The 15,004-nt window shown below is 39.8% G+C and overlaps 1 protein-coding gene across 1 annotated transcript; it reads right to left on the reverse strand.

Moving 5' to 3' along the window:
- Positions 1–301: 301 nt before the first annotated feature.
- On the reverse strand, positions 302–9,963 carry LOC123637715 (protein GVQW1-like). Its single transcript, XM_045550697.1, has 3 exons — positions 9,946–9,963; positions 8,815–9,067; positions 302–565 (listed from the first exon to the last, which is right to left on the reverse strand). The coding sequence occupies exons 2-3, from the start codon at positions 8,972–8,974 to the stop codon at positions 429–431; spliced, it is 297 nt and encodes a 98-aa protein (XP_045406653.1). The 5' UTR covers positions 8,975–9,067; positions 9,946–9,963; the 3' UTR covers positions 302–428.
- Between the last annotated feature and the right edge of the window lie 5,041 nt (positions 9,964–15,004).

Consider the following 15,004-nt stretch of genomic DNA (forward strand, 5'->3'; position numbering starts at 1 on the left):
CTAAGTGAAGAAACTGAGTATTCCCTGTCTTCAAATACGCTTCCCAAGGATAAAGGATGAAATTCTTCCTCAATTCTACCAATTCCTTACAAAAATATTCATAAAATGATACTGTTAAAATTTAACTCTATTTTTAGCAGAGAATTTAGGGAAGCACTCAATAATTTCACAGCCACACTGGGATTCTGGAACCCCCTCGATAACAGACATGACTCACTAACATAAGAAAACACACTTTATAGATCTCTTCAGTATAAAGGGATCAGACATTTTTGCAATATAAACTCCATAGGGGGTTAGTTTTTGTATGTGTTTTGAGTTTAATAGTTTTGTTTTTTAGTTTGCTCTATTGTATATTTGAAAACAAATTATAAAGCCTAAAGGAAGTGAATAGTCAGAGACATCTCTCAAAATGTATCAATAAAATCTTACGTTAAGTACGATCCTACAGGCTGGGCATGGTGCCTCGTGCCTGTAATGCCAGCATTTTGGGAGGCTGAGGTGGGAGAATCACTTGAGGCCAGGAGCTGGAGACCGGAGTGGGCAGCATAGCGAAACCCCACCTCTGCAAAAAAAATAAAAAAGAAAAAAAAAACTAAGAAAAAATTAGCCAGGTAATGGTATATAGCTACTCAGGAGGCTGAGGCAGGTAGAGCACTTGAGCCCAGGAGTTTGAGGCTGCAGTGAGCTATAATAGCGCCACTGCCCTCCAGCCTGGGCAAAAGAGTGAGACCCCATCTCAATATATAAAGCTACAAAAGTATAATTCTTATTTAAGACCAGTTTACACTTTAATGCTTAGAAAGTACAAGGCATTTCATTCATTTCAGTGTAAAACATTGTATTTTCTTTTCCTCCCCTCCCTCCTTCCCTCCCTTCCTCCCTCCCTCCCTCCCTTCCTTCCTTCCTTCCTTCCTTCCTTCCTTCCTTCCTTCCTTCCTTCCTTCCTTCCTTCCTCTCTTCTTTCTTTCTTTCTTTCTTTCTTTCTTTCTTTCTTTCTTTCTTTCTTTCTTTCTTTCTTTCTTTCTTTCTTTCTTTCTTTCTTTCTTTCTCTCTCTCTCTCTCTCTCTCTCTCTCTTTCTTTCTTTCTTTCTTTTCCTTCCTTCCTTCCTTCCTTCCTTCCTTCCTTCCTTCCTTCCTTCCTTCCTTCCTTCCTTCCTTCCTTCCTTCCTTCCTTCCTTTCTTTCTTTCTTTCTTTCTTTCTTTCTTTCTTTCTTTCTTTCTTTCTTTCTTTCTCTCTCTTTTTTTCTTTCTTTCTTTCTTTCTTTCTTCTCTTTCTGTCTTTTCTTCTTTCCAATGAATGCTTGTAGCTCTATGTGAATTATTGTATAATGCTTTGAAGTTGACAAATTTTAGAATGTCCTGTGAATTGTATCATTTGATCTCCATAACATCTTGTGAAATATTAATTTTTTAAAAATGATAAATGATTCAAACACATCAGCTACTTATCAGTGCCTCATCAGTGTTCTCTCACAACTAACTTATAGGTCATTTACTACCATTACCTGTATACATTATTAGATTAAAGAGATTAAGTCACTTGCCCAAAACGTTATGGCTAGTAAATGGCTGACACAGAACTTGAACTCTGGTCTGTCTGATTTCAAAACTGTGCCCTGAACCAAAGGTATAAAGTTAGTTTGTTTAACTGCATTGAAAGAAACCTTCAAAGTGGTGTGGCTAAATTTGAATGCTTGGAGAAGTGTAATGTGCAAGAAAAAATAGAATTAGTCTATGTTGCTTTAAAGGGCAGATCGCACCAGGACCAATAGTGTTAAAAGGGAAGCAAATTTCAACTCAATGTAAGTTAAAATAGTCTAATAAGTAGTGTTTCCCAACCATAAATTAGGCTGTTTTTGAAGTGATCTTGCCAGCACTGGAGGTGTGCAAGCAGGTGTTAAACAACAATCTCTTCGAAGTAAGAAAGAAGCCATTTATGTAGCGGGCGTGATGTAGACTGTGTTCCCTAGGTGGCCTTTGAACATTAGATGCTGTGTTTGTGTATACACATAAAACAGACTTATCACTGCTGGGCATGTTGCAATAAGCTCACTGCAGAAAGAAAATACCTACGGAGGGCATGTATAATTTTGCATTACATATCCCTCAAATTCCATCATAGATACTTGTGACAAAAATAGCTATTCAAATAATTAAATATGATTATTATGCTTTCATCTCTCCTCAGATGTAAAATGTATAAGATATTCATGAGAACATAAGACTAAAAAGAATGGGTGCTTAAAAGCTTGTGGGAGGAATGAAGGCACCTGCTGGAAGCTACTGAGTGCCTCCCCGTTCCCAAATATCACAGATGTACGTTCCACTTCCTGCTGCCAAGCCGTGTTTTACAGCAGAGGGAGGATTTCATACTGAACTCTGTGGAGTGCACAGGGATTCCATAAGCAAAGGGTCTATAATATTTAGGGTTTCTCACCTCACGTTATTTCAGTTACAAGTATTTCTTCTACAACTTAAGATAGTTTTACTATTTTGGTGTTTCTATTGTGGAGTAACACACGCCTTTGTGATTCTGTAAATCTCTAACTCCAACACGTGTGAGAGATTTTTGAGTTTAATACTCTTTTTTATTATTTTTTATGAGAGATATATTAACGATATATAATGGTTTTTTGGCAGTGAGATCAAGATGTTTTATGCCCGAGAATATAAATATCTCTCCAAATTGTTTTTACTTTCTCTATTTTCTTGTGGCTTTCTGTTCTTATTTCTGGGGACTTGAAGGTTTATTCCTTCTAAATTTTAATATTTGAATGGCGTCAAACCCCATTTCACTCTTTTGAACTATTGTTTTTCTTTTATTACATAAGTAATATACTCACAAACTAAATAAATAATTTAAATATCTCAGAGTACAAAACAAACAGCAAAGTTCATCTGCCTGGCTCCTGTCCTACTGTGTGGAGTTCACTTGTTTTCTTTTCTCCTGTTAATTACATTTATATTCCAAATACTGTTTCCACCTAACTCTGTCGTTGCATCAACTCCAAGCTCTAGTGATTTCCTGTCACAACAGGTGACAAGCTTAGCTCACTTATTCTCATCCCAGCTCTTCCTCACTTCTTCCTTCTCTTTCCAATATTTGATAGAATTATATTCAATTCCTCCCATGTGATGTTTTTATATTATCACACTTAAATTTCAATTTCTTTATCCAGCCACTTTAAGCAATATTCCCTGGCTACCCCTCATGTAAATTCAGTCTCTCAAGGTCCTTCTATTACCTTCAACCTCTGAAACTTTGCCATTTGTAAACTGTTATCTTAAAATTATAAAACTTTATTTAAAATGTTATTATATTGTCTTTTCTGCTTAGTGTGTAGATTGATCTAAAAGCTGAAAACCAGTAAATGTAAAAATAATAGTCATTTCCAAACATTATGCATATATGTCAGTTGCTGCATATGGATATACGTCGAAAGGAAATCTGGGCCACTCAAAGGTGAATATTCCCACTGCCATGTTTAAACAGGTTCCCTTTTTTGCAATACTTAGCTAATTTCTAAAATCATATCCCGTTTTATTTTGTTTCATGAGGACCGTGTCTTTCTGGTACTGTTTTATTGTTGCTTTCCCTGAAGTTTTTGATCACTTCTTTTCTTCCCTTTTTTTTGCAAAATCATAATACACCTTCACATTATCGCTAACATCACTGTATTGCTTTAGCATGGAATTTGTTAAAGTAGCTCCATTGTCTTTTTGAAGTTATCCTTCCTGGAGTCCTCGACTCTGCTCATATGCAGACAGCTTAGAAGGTACCACGCCCCGACTTCAGGTCTACTGTCTCTGGCATCCCGTGTATCCTCTCTTGGATACTTTTCTCTATATTCATGGAATAAACCACTAAGTTAATTTTTTTTTCCTTCCAACATTGTTTGGAGGATAAACATCATGAGTTTTGAATAACCAAAAATGTCTTTTTTCCCTCATTGAGCAATAGTGATATTTTGGCTAAATTTGCTTTACTGTAGTATATTGAATATTTATTTTGCTCATTGCTCATTGCAGATGCCAAGTAGACTTTTATTTTGTTGGTACTTTTTTTCCTTTCTGGAAACTTTTGTCCTGGTATCAAATCAAAGACCACTTTGGCTGCGGTGTAGAGGATAGGCTGGAGGGACCCAGGGTGGGAACTGGAGAGCAGCTAGGAGGTCCCTGGGGAGGTTGGATGAAGGGTTATGTTGGTTTGAATGGAATGTAGGGACTAGTGGGAAAGGAGAGAAGCGGGTGGAGTCTAGAAGGATTCAGGATGCGTAGATGAACTGGGTGGGAATTTAGGGAGAGGTGGTGTCAAATGTTGTCAAGGACTAAGATTTCTGGTCTTCAGGAAATGTATGAATGGTGGTGCCAGTGTCTGAAATTAGAAAGTGGGATAGAAGAGGGAGAAATGTATGCACAAAGATATTAGCTTGGTCCTGAATGTGTTAAACTTTATTTCAGACACCTAAGAGGTAATATCAAATTGGATTTATGAGTCTGGAGCAAAAAGCAATGCCTGAACTGGAGATAGATAAATTTGTGAGTTATCGGTGGGGAACCTGTGGCCCTCCAGATCCCCATGTGTGGAACTTTGACCAAATCCAAATTTGGTCAAAGCCCGCACTCAAGGATTCAGAAGGTCACATGTGTCCCCAGGGTAGCAGGTTCCCCACCCCAGTGTGGAGGAGAGTGGGTCTGAACAGGGACCAGAGAAAATGTGGCCAGATCAGTTGGAGGCAAGGCAGGCACGTTTTCCCACACAGAAGCAAAGGAAAGAACTTGCTTCAGAATGGAGAAACAAGCCAATAGTACAGAATCTGAGAGGACAAGATGGATGAGGACTCAAATATATCTCTATTCTCTGGTGACATTACTAAAAGCTTATTTGTTAAGGAGATAGTCTCCAAAGCCAATATGGCATGGGTTGATGAGTGAATGAAGTGTAAGGAAATAGAGACAAATATTGAAAGCTCTCCTGACTAATTTGGTTATGAAGAGAGAATAAAGATGGTGGCTAGAAGACAGCGAATGAGTGAGGGATCTTTTTGTTTGCTTGGGTTTTCCTTTTCTAAATATCTACTTAGAAGACTAGATTGAATTTAAAATAGAGAAAAGGAATAGTCTATAGTCTATATCAAGAATTGGCAGAATTTTTCCATGAATGGCCAGATGGAAAATATTTTAGGCTTTGCAAGTCTCTGCCACAGCTAATTGACTCTGCCATTGTAGCACTGAAGCAACCACAGACAATGTGTAAATGCATGAGCATGGCTAATTTCCAATAAAAATTTATAGACACTGAAATTTGAATTTTATATAATTTTTACATGTCACGACATACCCTTCTTGTCTGGGTTTTTTTCCAAACATTTCAAAATGTAAAAGCCATTCTTATCTCTGGGCCATTCAAAAACAGGCAGGATCCAATTTGACCTATCCTCCTGGTCTGTAAATTGCAAGGTTCCTGGGGAGGTGGTTGGGCCTGGAGTTTTCAAAGAAAAGATAGAAGGGATTAACCTTAAATTTAGGAGAAAGGTTCAGATTCTAGCTTTACCATTTAGCAGGTCTGTGACCTTGGGAAAATCACTGAGTTGCACTGGGACCAGTTTCCCTAGGTGGATAATCAGTACCTACGTCATAGCATGGTAGTGGAGAATCACCGTGATAGTGGGTATAATATGCTCCCTGCGAGGCCTGCCTAGCACATCAGTCAGCATTACGGATCTGTCGTTCAGTGCATATGGAATTACAAATATGCTTGAACTTTGGCATATTTGAAAAAAAAATTAAAATTTAAATAATAAAGGCAAAGATTATATTTTGACTGATTATTAGCTGTTGAGTTAAAGGTGAGAAGAGGAAGTTTTGTTAAAAAGTATAATAAATATATTTCAAGCAATGAACATGAGTATTTTATGAAAAACAATATAACCATGTGTGCAGTCAATTCCTCATTGACAGTGGAGATGTGTGTGAACTGAGACTGGCTGATTGCCAGGCTGGGGCTGTGGAGCAGGAGCAGCAGGCGGCACGGCCCAGTGTGTGTGAGTGCCCACAGCTAAGAATGTCTTCTCCACATTGAAAGAGGTGGAAAAAGAAAAAAAGGAAGAGAAGAGGTGGCAGAGAATGTGTGTGGCCCACGCAACTTAAAATATTTATTCTCTTTTATAGAAAAAGTGTACTGAGTTTGGAGAGCTGAGGTTGCACTAATCTCCCAAGTCCAACCTAATCTCATTCCACATCCATTCCTACGTGTGGTCAGCAGAAGTTTTCAGGTTACTACAAAAGAAATAACACATTTGTTGGCCAATTCACAATATTTTCAAACAAAATCATAATAGAAATGTAGAAAATCCATAAGGAGTGTTGTCCAGTTTTAAATGTCTTTTTCTTACCGAGGTAACTTTGATGATTAGATAATTTTTCTTAGTGAATCCCTTCTTATGCAGACTGTCAATATATAACTACAGAAAAAAATATATTTCTAAAACTAGTGGAACCCAATTATTGAATGAATGATGGTATTGTACACTTATTGTCAACATTTTATATACATTCATTTTGCTCTTGTCCTTTTTGGCAACATTTTCCTCCTTTTGTTTTCTCAGTAATTTCCAGGGCTATGAGAGTAGAATATCACATAGCGTCTTGATATTTTTAAAAGTAATTTGTTTTAGAACAAATCCAATGACGTTAATAAATAGTACATTGGGTTTTATATGCACAAATGGTTTTTTTTTATGTGCAGTTATATGTATCACTGATAGAACAAAATAAAAATGTAAAACATGTCAGCAAATACAAAGGACTCTCTGGATGGCTGATTTTACAGCCTTAATTATTTGTTTGGTATTTGCTTCGCTCTGCACTTGTCATTCTCTTTGGTTCTTTTATTTTTAGTTTTCTTTTGAAAATTCTGTTGGCTACATATAACTTATCCTTAAATTCTTTCTAAAAAATCAAATTCTGCAGGTACTAGTCACGTTATTCCACAGTCACCTGTGGATATCTCCATACACAGAAAAGTTTTTAGTTATTACTTTTGGTGCTTACTTCAAGAACATTAGAATGTGGTCTTATATAAAAATCACTCAACTCAGGCTACATAGTTCTTCAGTGGGAGTTCAGAATAAGATCGTTCTCTAAGGAGAGAATTTGGTCATCTCTGTTTTCCTTTTGGCTTTTTTTGATTTTGTTTTTGTTTTTCTCTTTCATGTTCTCAATCTAAAAACACATGATTGCTTTTATCCCAGTTGTCTCCCCGTTATCACGGGACACCAGACCAAATGCGTTTTGCACTCATTTTGTGTGTGTGCTTGTGCGTGTAACTAATGTATTACTGCCACATTTTGAAAGGGAAAAAAAAACCTCCAGTATTTTCCTAGTGTAATTTTTCTCCTATTTATTTTTCTGTTCTGAAAGAACAATTGAGCTATTAAATTCTTCCAGTACTAAGAACTCTACCTCATCTAGATTGAGTGACGATAAGCTGTTAATTTTGGAGTTGGGAGAAATAGTCAACCATGCCAAGGACAGGTAATTACTGTGCAGTCTTTGTTCTCCCTTCTTCCTAATACTATGACCCCCTGAGTTGTCGTGGGGCTCACAGCCTCCCGACTAGACACCACATTTTGAGCCGCATGAGTAAATACTGGCGACAGACACGCAAGTGAAACTGATATGTGCAAATTCCAGATGAAGTAAATGAAAATAAGCAGCTTACCCTCCACACTTCCTTTCTCCCCTTCCAGGGGCAGGAATGTGGAAGTGTGGTGGCGACCTGAGCTCGAGGGTGCAGGGGTGAACAATACACCCAAGAATACACTATAGCAGTAACCTGGATCCTGGAGAAAGTACACCTGATCGCCCTGCACTGCCTGCCAACTTTTGGGCTGTTCCATGAGATAGAAATACATTTCTATCTTGTTTGAATGATTTTATTTTGAGTTTCTTTATTGCACAATTAACCTTTACGCTGACGCTCACTGTTCTAACTATACCTGCTATCCCAAACCTCTCTCTTTTCTTGGAAGATACAGGCAGGGTCCCCCAGGATACCTCGAACCCATTTGAGAGATAGCAGCAGCATTGCTAGGGTTATAAAAGTTGTTTCATTAATTTCCCTCTGAGTGAGAGTGACTTAACATATAAGCTAAAGGCCTGGCATGGTGGCTCACACCTGTAATCTAAGCACTTTGGGAGGCTGAGGCAGGAGGATCACTTGAGGCCAGGAATTCAAGACCATCAGGGCTTCCTGTTATGTGGTCAGTCAGTCTCTCTCGGAAGTCCCTCTAGGTCCGGGGGGGTCCCATTGTATGTCGCCAGGTGGGAAGCCATGGATACTTTAGTTCCTTGTTTTTCTTGGGAGAGACTTATCCATTCTTAACCCTACATGGCCATTTTGGACACAGCTGCTTCATCACACTAATAAATCATCACCTTGGTGCCTACACTGCCTACCACACTCAGAAGCCTCAGAAGAGGGAGGTCTTCCAAAATCAGCTGCAAATGGAGGCTCAGCAAAGGGGGATGCTCCCTTGGGGTGACTTGGATTAGCCTCAGGGAAGAGCAAACTGAGCAGAGGTTGTTTGCCCTCCTGAGACACTCGTGCAGTCCAGGTATTGGAAAATTTAATGCAGAAAAGACAACTTATTTAATAAATGACCTCTCACTACTGAAAATCACCTTTCTGAGAGATATATGCTTACAGCTGTCACTTCCAAATCCAGTAACTTTTAGTTTCAACACCAAAATGTGTGACCTAGAAACCTCTCAGGAAATGGGAACCTTCTGAAAACCTAGAAACTTTACCTTGATTAGAAACAGCCCATTGCTTAGCTGAAGCAGCTTGTTCCTGCTCGCTGTGAACCCTCCACCCACCCGGCAGGCAGCTTCCTCGTCCTTCTTTGAAGAATCTGGCCACAAAGTTTGCTGCATCCCACGGAAGCTCCAGGATGTTGTTGAAAGCCATCCACTCAGCACGCCGCTCCTTGGTGAAGTTCTCGCTTCTCTCAAGTCAGGGTTTATGTGAGGACCTTTTCCTCCAAAAGTGTGTTTGTGATCACTGCAGAGAGGAGCAGAGAGGGCAGATGAGATTTGGACAGACAGAGAGGGACAAAGTCTTCTGGGGACATGGCACAATGAGAACTGCTTTGGGAAGCACAGTCAGGCCACCTGCAGTGCCCCAGGGCCCAGGACTCCTAGGCAGACCCCAGAGGCCTGTCCCTTTCATTAAATGGGTTTCCATTGCCTTCGAAATTTTATCACCAAAAATTCATAAGCACCATTTAGCATAGTTTTCCGAACTAAACAAAAAGATGAACGTATTGGTGTGTAACTGCAACACAGTTGGGAAAAAAAATAGAACTCAAAGAACAACTGTTCCTCCTTCCGATGGCTGCATCTCTGCTCTGAGCTCTAAGACCATCCCGTGGGAACGGGAGGCTCCTGCCTCCTGAGTGCTGAAGATAAGAGTCCCCCCAGATCACAGCCTGGAATGACAATTGATATCAGATGCAATGATTAAGCACTGACAATTTTTCAAGCTTAGAATGGCTTCCCTTTGCAGCTGCGAGGCCGCCTTTTGTATTTACGACCTCTTGGTGAGTACTGCGACAGGTTTATTATTTGTTGGCTTTCTCCAGCATTGCACAGTAAAAATTGTTTTCAAAGAGTATTCAAAAGTGGAGCTGGCTGTCACTGTAGCAAACCAAATCCATCCACTGATATATTTCACTCTCTTGATTGATAACTGGCTCCGTGCTTTGGCATTTCAGGAAAAGAGTAGAAAGAGAACAAGTCTCAGAGGTCATTAATCCTTTTTCTCCCTCAGACTCCCCCGGGGAGCTGCTTGGGCCATTATCCGCATTTCTTACTGCTGATCTCAACAACTCCTTGCTGGCCCCAAACATCAGGTTGTCACCAGGTCTCCCCTGCACTCACGGCAGTCCTCTCATCCTGAGAGCCGCCTCCACGCACTGAAGCAGCTGCTCCCTGGGGAGAGTCGGCGAGGCCCAGCGCTGGGCTGGACCCTTAGATCACAGCTTTTCAAAAGGAGCCTTCCTGGCAGCTTCCCACACTCAAATGAGGAGCACAGGGAAGTTTTGAGAGTCCTTTTGCTGCTGGAAGCAGCTTGAGACACAAGAGACTGTCGAGTTTGAGGCGGGTGTTCACCTGCACATCCTGTGAATCAGTTGCCGTGGCCATTTGATATAATTATTCGTGATGTTCCAGCTATTGCGCTTTGAGTTAGTACAGAGGAGAGTCGTAAGTGCTCAGCTAGTTGACAGCACTGAATACACCGTCTTTGCTGTCAGGGAGAGAGGCTGTTATTTTTTATTGCTGTAAAAACCTCAGTGTGCTGGATGAAATGTCAGGAATCATTAAACCAAATCAGCCCCCAAAGAAAGAACAGTCAGTGATTATGAAAACCTGGTATGTCTAATTAACCAGAACATAAACCTTGGGGGATTGGGGCTGTGTGTGTGTTTGGGTGGGTGTGTGGAAGTCTCCTCTGAGGCTTTTCCTGGTTCGCCTCATTTCAAAGAGATCCCTCCAGCTCCAGAGAGGTCCAGAACTCTGAGATCTCAGATCCCGCTGACGGTCCCGGATACGGTGTTCTTGTCACCTGCCAGAAACCTGGGGGTGTCGCTGCGCTGCTGGAAGTGTTAACTTTTGCAGAACATTTAAATTAAACACAAATGTCCTCTCCATCTGTCCTCTATGGAATAGACTCTTCTTTCTACATGAAACTTTTGTTTTCTAAAAATACTCACTTTTTCCAATTGGAGCATAAATATTCTAAGCCCTTCAAATTGCTTGCCCTTCTATTGAGCACTACTCTGTCTGCAATGTTAGCATTTGTTAATATTATTGCTTGGGGAAACACTTCCATGTGAAATTATTAAATGATACAGAGTGGGAGAGAGTGTATAAAAATGTGTAAGTGTGCTGCAGTCGATGAAGATAAATAATGATGGCTCGAGGGATCCTGCCCACATCCTCTCGACTTCTCAGGGGCAGCTTTGGCGTTGGGGAGTCAAACAGGAAATGCACAAGGTGGCATCTCAGCAGCCTTCAGGGAGAACTCCAGGTTCAGACTGACACGGCTCTCTACTCCCCTAGCACTCTCTAGAACTTTAAAAATAAAATCTGCATTGCTGTTGGTCTTGTTTCACCTATAAATGTGTGTGTTTGTGTGGTGTGTGTGTATTTTTCCCCAAAATATATGTGTGAAAGATATTTGTAAAAATTCTATGGTAGCCTATCATAGGAAAGCACAGATTCTAAAGAACTCTTGATATGCTCTGATGTTTGAACAATCAGTTTTATTGAGTAACAGTTTATTTATAATAAAATATACCCATGTTAAGCATACAGTTGATGGGTTCTGACAAGTGTGTATAGTCACAATAAGCACAATGAAGTTATAAAAATTCTCCATCACCCCATCAAGTTCTCCAGTCCTCCTTTTAAGTCCCTTCTCCGCCCCCAGCTCCTGGCAACCACTGATCTGCTTTCTATCCCTACAGTTTTGCCTTTTCTAGAATGTCATATATACGGATCCGTGTAGTATGGAGGCTTTGGTTTCTGGCTTCTATCACTTCACATCTTGCTTTCCAGGATGGGCCATGTTGTTTCACATGTCAGTAGTTCCTTCTCATTGCTGGGTGGAATTTCCTTGTGCAGATACATCTCACTATGTAATCCATTCACCAGTAGATGGACATTGGGACTGTGCCCAATGTCTGGCTGTTAGGAATAAGGCTGCTGTTAGCATCTGTGTGCAGGACTTCATGTGGATATAATATACTTTGCTTTTAAACCTGGACTTTATTAGGTTTTTTCCAGACATCACCTGTCACTTGGTAAGTAGAGGTTCCTGAAATTAGTTTCCAGGACTAATGGTTTGGCTGCTCTAGTCAGAATCTGAAACTAGAGTATCCGTTCATTCTTATGGGCTGGCTTGTGTCCCCCACAATTCATATGTTAAAGTCCTAACCCCTGGTCCCACAGAATGTGGCTGTGTTTGGAGACAGGGCCTTTGAGGTCATATGGGTAGGCTCTAATCCAATACAGCAGGTGTCTTTAAAAGAAGAGGAGATCAAGGCTCAAGCAACACAGACCACAGGCTGAGGGACCACTGTAGGAGGACAGAGAGAGGAAGCACCCACCCACGAGTGAAGCAGAGGGGCCTTAAACAGAACCAGCCCTGTGGACACCTTGATCCTGGACTTCTGGCTTCCGGGACTGTGAGAAAATGAATGCCTGTTGTTTTAGCCACCTGCCTGTGGCAGTTTGTTTTGGCAGCCCTGGCAAAGTCGTGCACTCACTCATTCATTCTTTCAATCAAACAGTCGTGTCCAGCAACCCTGCTCCGTGCTAGACGCTGCTCCAGGCCTGGGACGCAGACAGCACCCACCCCTCAGAGCTCAAATCCCAGTAGCCGAAAACAAACAATGAAAGGAAACAAACAAGACTAAAAACAAAATGAAACAAGACAATATTAGGAAGCATTAAAAACTATGATAGAAAAAAGCAGGAAAATGTGATAGCAAGTGGTGGGGGCTACTTTAGATGGGGAGTCCAGGAGGCCTCACTCAGGAGGATGGTCACGCCTAGAGCCACTGACACTAGCAGCCACCTGGAGGTGGTCTCGGGGAGAGGACTCCAGGCAGGGAGGGCCTCAAGTGCCAAATACCACAGCGACCCCTGGGAAATTATCCTCCATCGGATGTCTGGTCTGTATCAAGCACCCTGGGCCACACTCTTGACACGCAGCTCTCATTCTCAGCACAACCCGTGCCACACGGGAGCCCGGGGCTGTTTGCTGCAATCACCGCCACGCACGCTCTCAAACCCACGGACGCGCACACGCCCACATGACCCCACACGGCAAACAAAGGCTTTTCAACACATGCTAGACTTGGCTGGTGTTAAGGGAGCTAATTTCCAGATCTTACGTTCACTTTTTAGTTTTTCCCAAAACTGATCTTCCTGAGAACATGCCTGAGATGAAAGAGCTGTGTCTCCTTCCTACCTTCCTTTTCCCACCAGGAAAACACACGTCTTCTCGCCTATGAGCCTTTCTGTGTGTGTGACCCAAGGGCTTAGAAACCTTGGGGCGGCCGCCCAGGGAGGACTTGAAATACCGTTGTTGGAACTGAGAGGGTTCATGATGCTGATGGTTGGGTAAAAATGCTTCTGCAAGTCAGGTAGTTTCCACTTCTTTGCTCTGAAGGACAAGCTGCTAGATAAATAACAGCGATTGTTGTTAATGATAAAAGACTATGAGACTTCAGCACATGATTCAAAAGGATTTAAGATAATTGAGTGACATTGTTATATCCAGACTCCCTCAATTTCCATCTGCTTATTTATGTGAACAAGATTTTCAGAGATTCCATCTATAATAATGAAAAGTAGAAATAAAATGGATGCTGAGTCCTGTCTCATTCCAGCAGTAATAACCAGAGATATATGACCCAACTGGAAAAAATAAATAAACCAGCTCCATCCATCTCATCAACAGACGCATTTCCAATGTAAATTTAGATTATTAATTACTAATTAGTTATTAGTTGGTAATTAATTATTAATCATCAATTAATTAAATTTTAATTTAAAATTACATGATTTTAAAATTGGGTTCCAATAATAATTACAATGATAACTCAATCTTGAAGAAATGTTTAAACACTTGGAGACTTATGCTCACATAAAATAAGACTACCAAATATCAATTTATATTTAGAATATTGTTGGGAAAATATGATTGGTTATCAATAAAAAGCTTTTCAACACAAGTATATTATAGAAAAATAATATTCTGTGGGAATGAAAATGAATTTAAAGAGAAAAAGTAGTGTAAAATTTCTGGCTATTAAAAGAGCTAATTTATTAAGTATAAATTTTATAGAGTACTTAAATTTTAGTGTATATGTTTAAGTAAATAATTTAATCAATTATTGAAAACTTTCATTATTAAAATATGCTAGGAATTAAATAATTTCCAACTGTTTGTATTTAGGAGAAACTTTTAAAAATATCAGCCTATCTTCAGTGCTAACCTGTCAAGGCTTAGATCCTAATCACAGCCTAATCTTGTTAATTCTATGTAAGCCTCACTAATAACCTTGTGTTTATTGGATGTAGCAATCCTAGGTCTACTTAGTTCAGAGACTTTCTTTTTTGGAGTCTTAACCCTTTCTATTAAATAGCTCAGTAAACATTTGTCTTGATGACTTACAGTATGAGTTGTATGTGTGAACAGGGTTGCATGTTTTTATAAGACATGAAGCAAAACAGGATGCAGTGGTTGGTAGCTCTCCTTGTTGGAATCCAGACTCTACATTTTTATCTTCATAGCTGTTTTTTGGGCGCTTTTAATTTTTAATTTCTATATGCCTCAAATTTTTCATTTTGAAATGGTGATAATCACAGCAACTATTTCCTAGGGTTGTTGTAAGGAATAGATAAGTTAGTACATGTAAAGTGTTTAGAGGAGTGATGAATACATGCCGTGACACAATTATCAAGTTTTACGTACGGCATGTAGAGTTGCCTGTTACTTTATTAGTCACTCTGTAAGGCAGCATCTATGTGTGCTATAAAACTCGTTAAAATTTAGTGAATACATGTTATCACTTCCTTTAGAACTACTAATTAAACCTTAAATATATTTCCATACAAAAATTCTATACAAAGCAAGCCTTTTGTGTGGTGTTTTTCATTCCACTTGAGCACAAAGTTTATCTACCTTATTTTTCAAATATTTTTTTGTTATAATTAAAGACATATTGTCCATAACTGTTGTGAAGTCCTTCTATGAATATGAAAGAATGACTTAAGGTTTGTCTGTTTATTTGGAATGAAAGAAATGATCAAATCACCTAGTGAATAAACTATATTCCTTTTTCTTTTGAATAGCTATTAGATTTTTTTAATCATGTGCTAAAAACAATAGTTAATTCCCTTGCTCAGTGTGTACAGAGGAGTTAGT

The sequence above is a fragment of the Lemur catta genome, chromosome 5, assembly GCF_020740605.2.
Source record: "Lemur catta isolate mLemCat1 chromosome 5, mLemCat1.pri, whole genome shotgun sequence".
Classification (NCBI taxonomy): domain Eukaryota; kingdom Metazoa; phylum Chordata; class Mammalia; order Primates; family Lemuridae; genus Lemur; species Lemur catta.

Bases quoted from the DNA above. Each gene is read 5' to 3' on its own strand.
- LOC123637715 (XM_045550697.1), bottom strand. From the start codon at position 8,974: ATGGCTTTCAACAACATCCTGGAGCTTCCGTGGGATGCAGCAAACTTT. The intron at 566-8,814 runs GTAAAGTTTCTA...TTTTTTTTGCAG, and splicing joins ATGGGCTGTTTCTAATCAAG to AGGTGGGGTTTCGCTATGCT.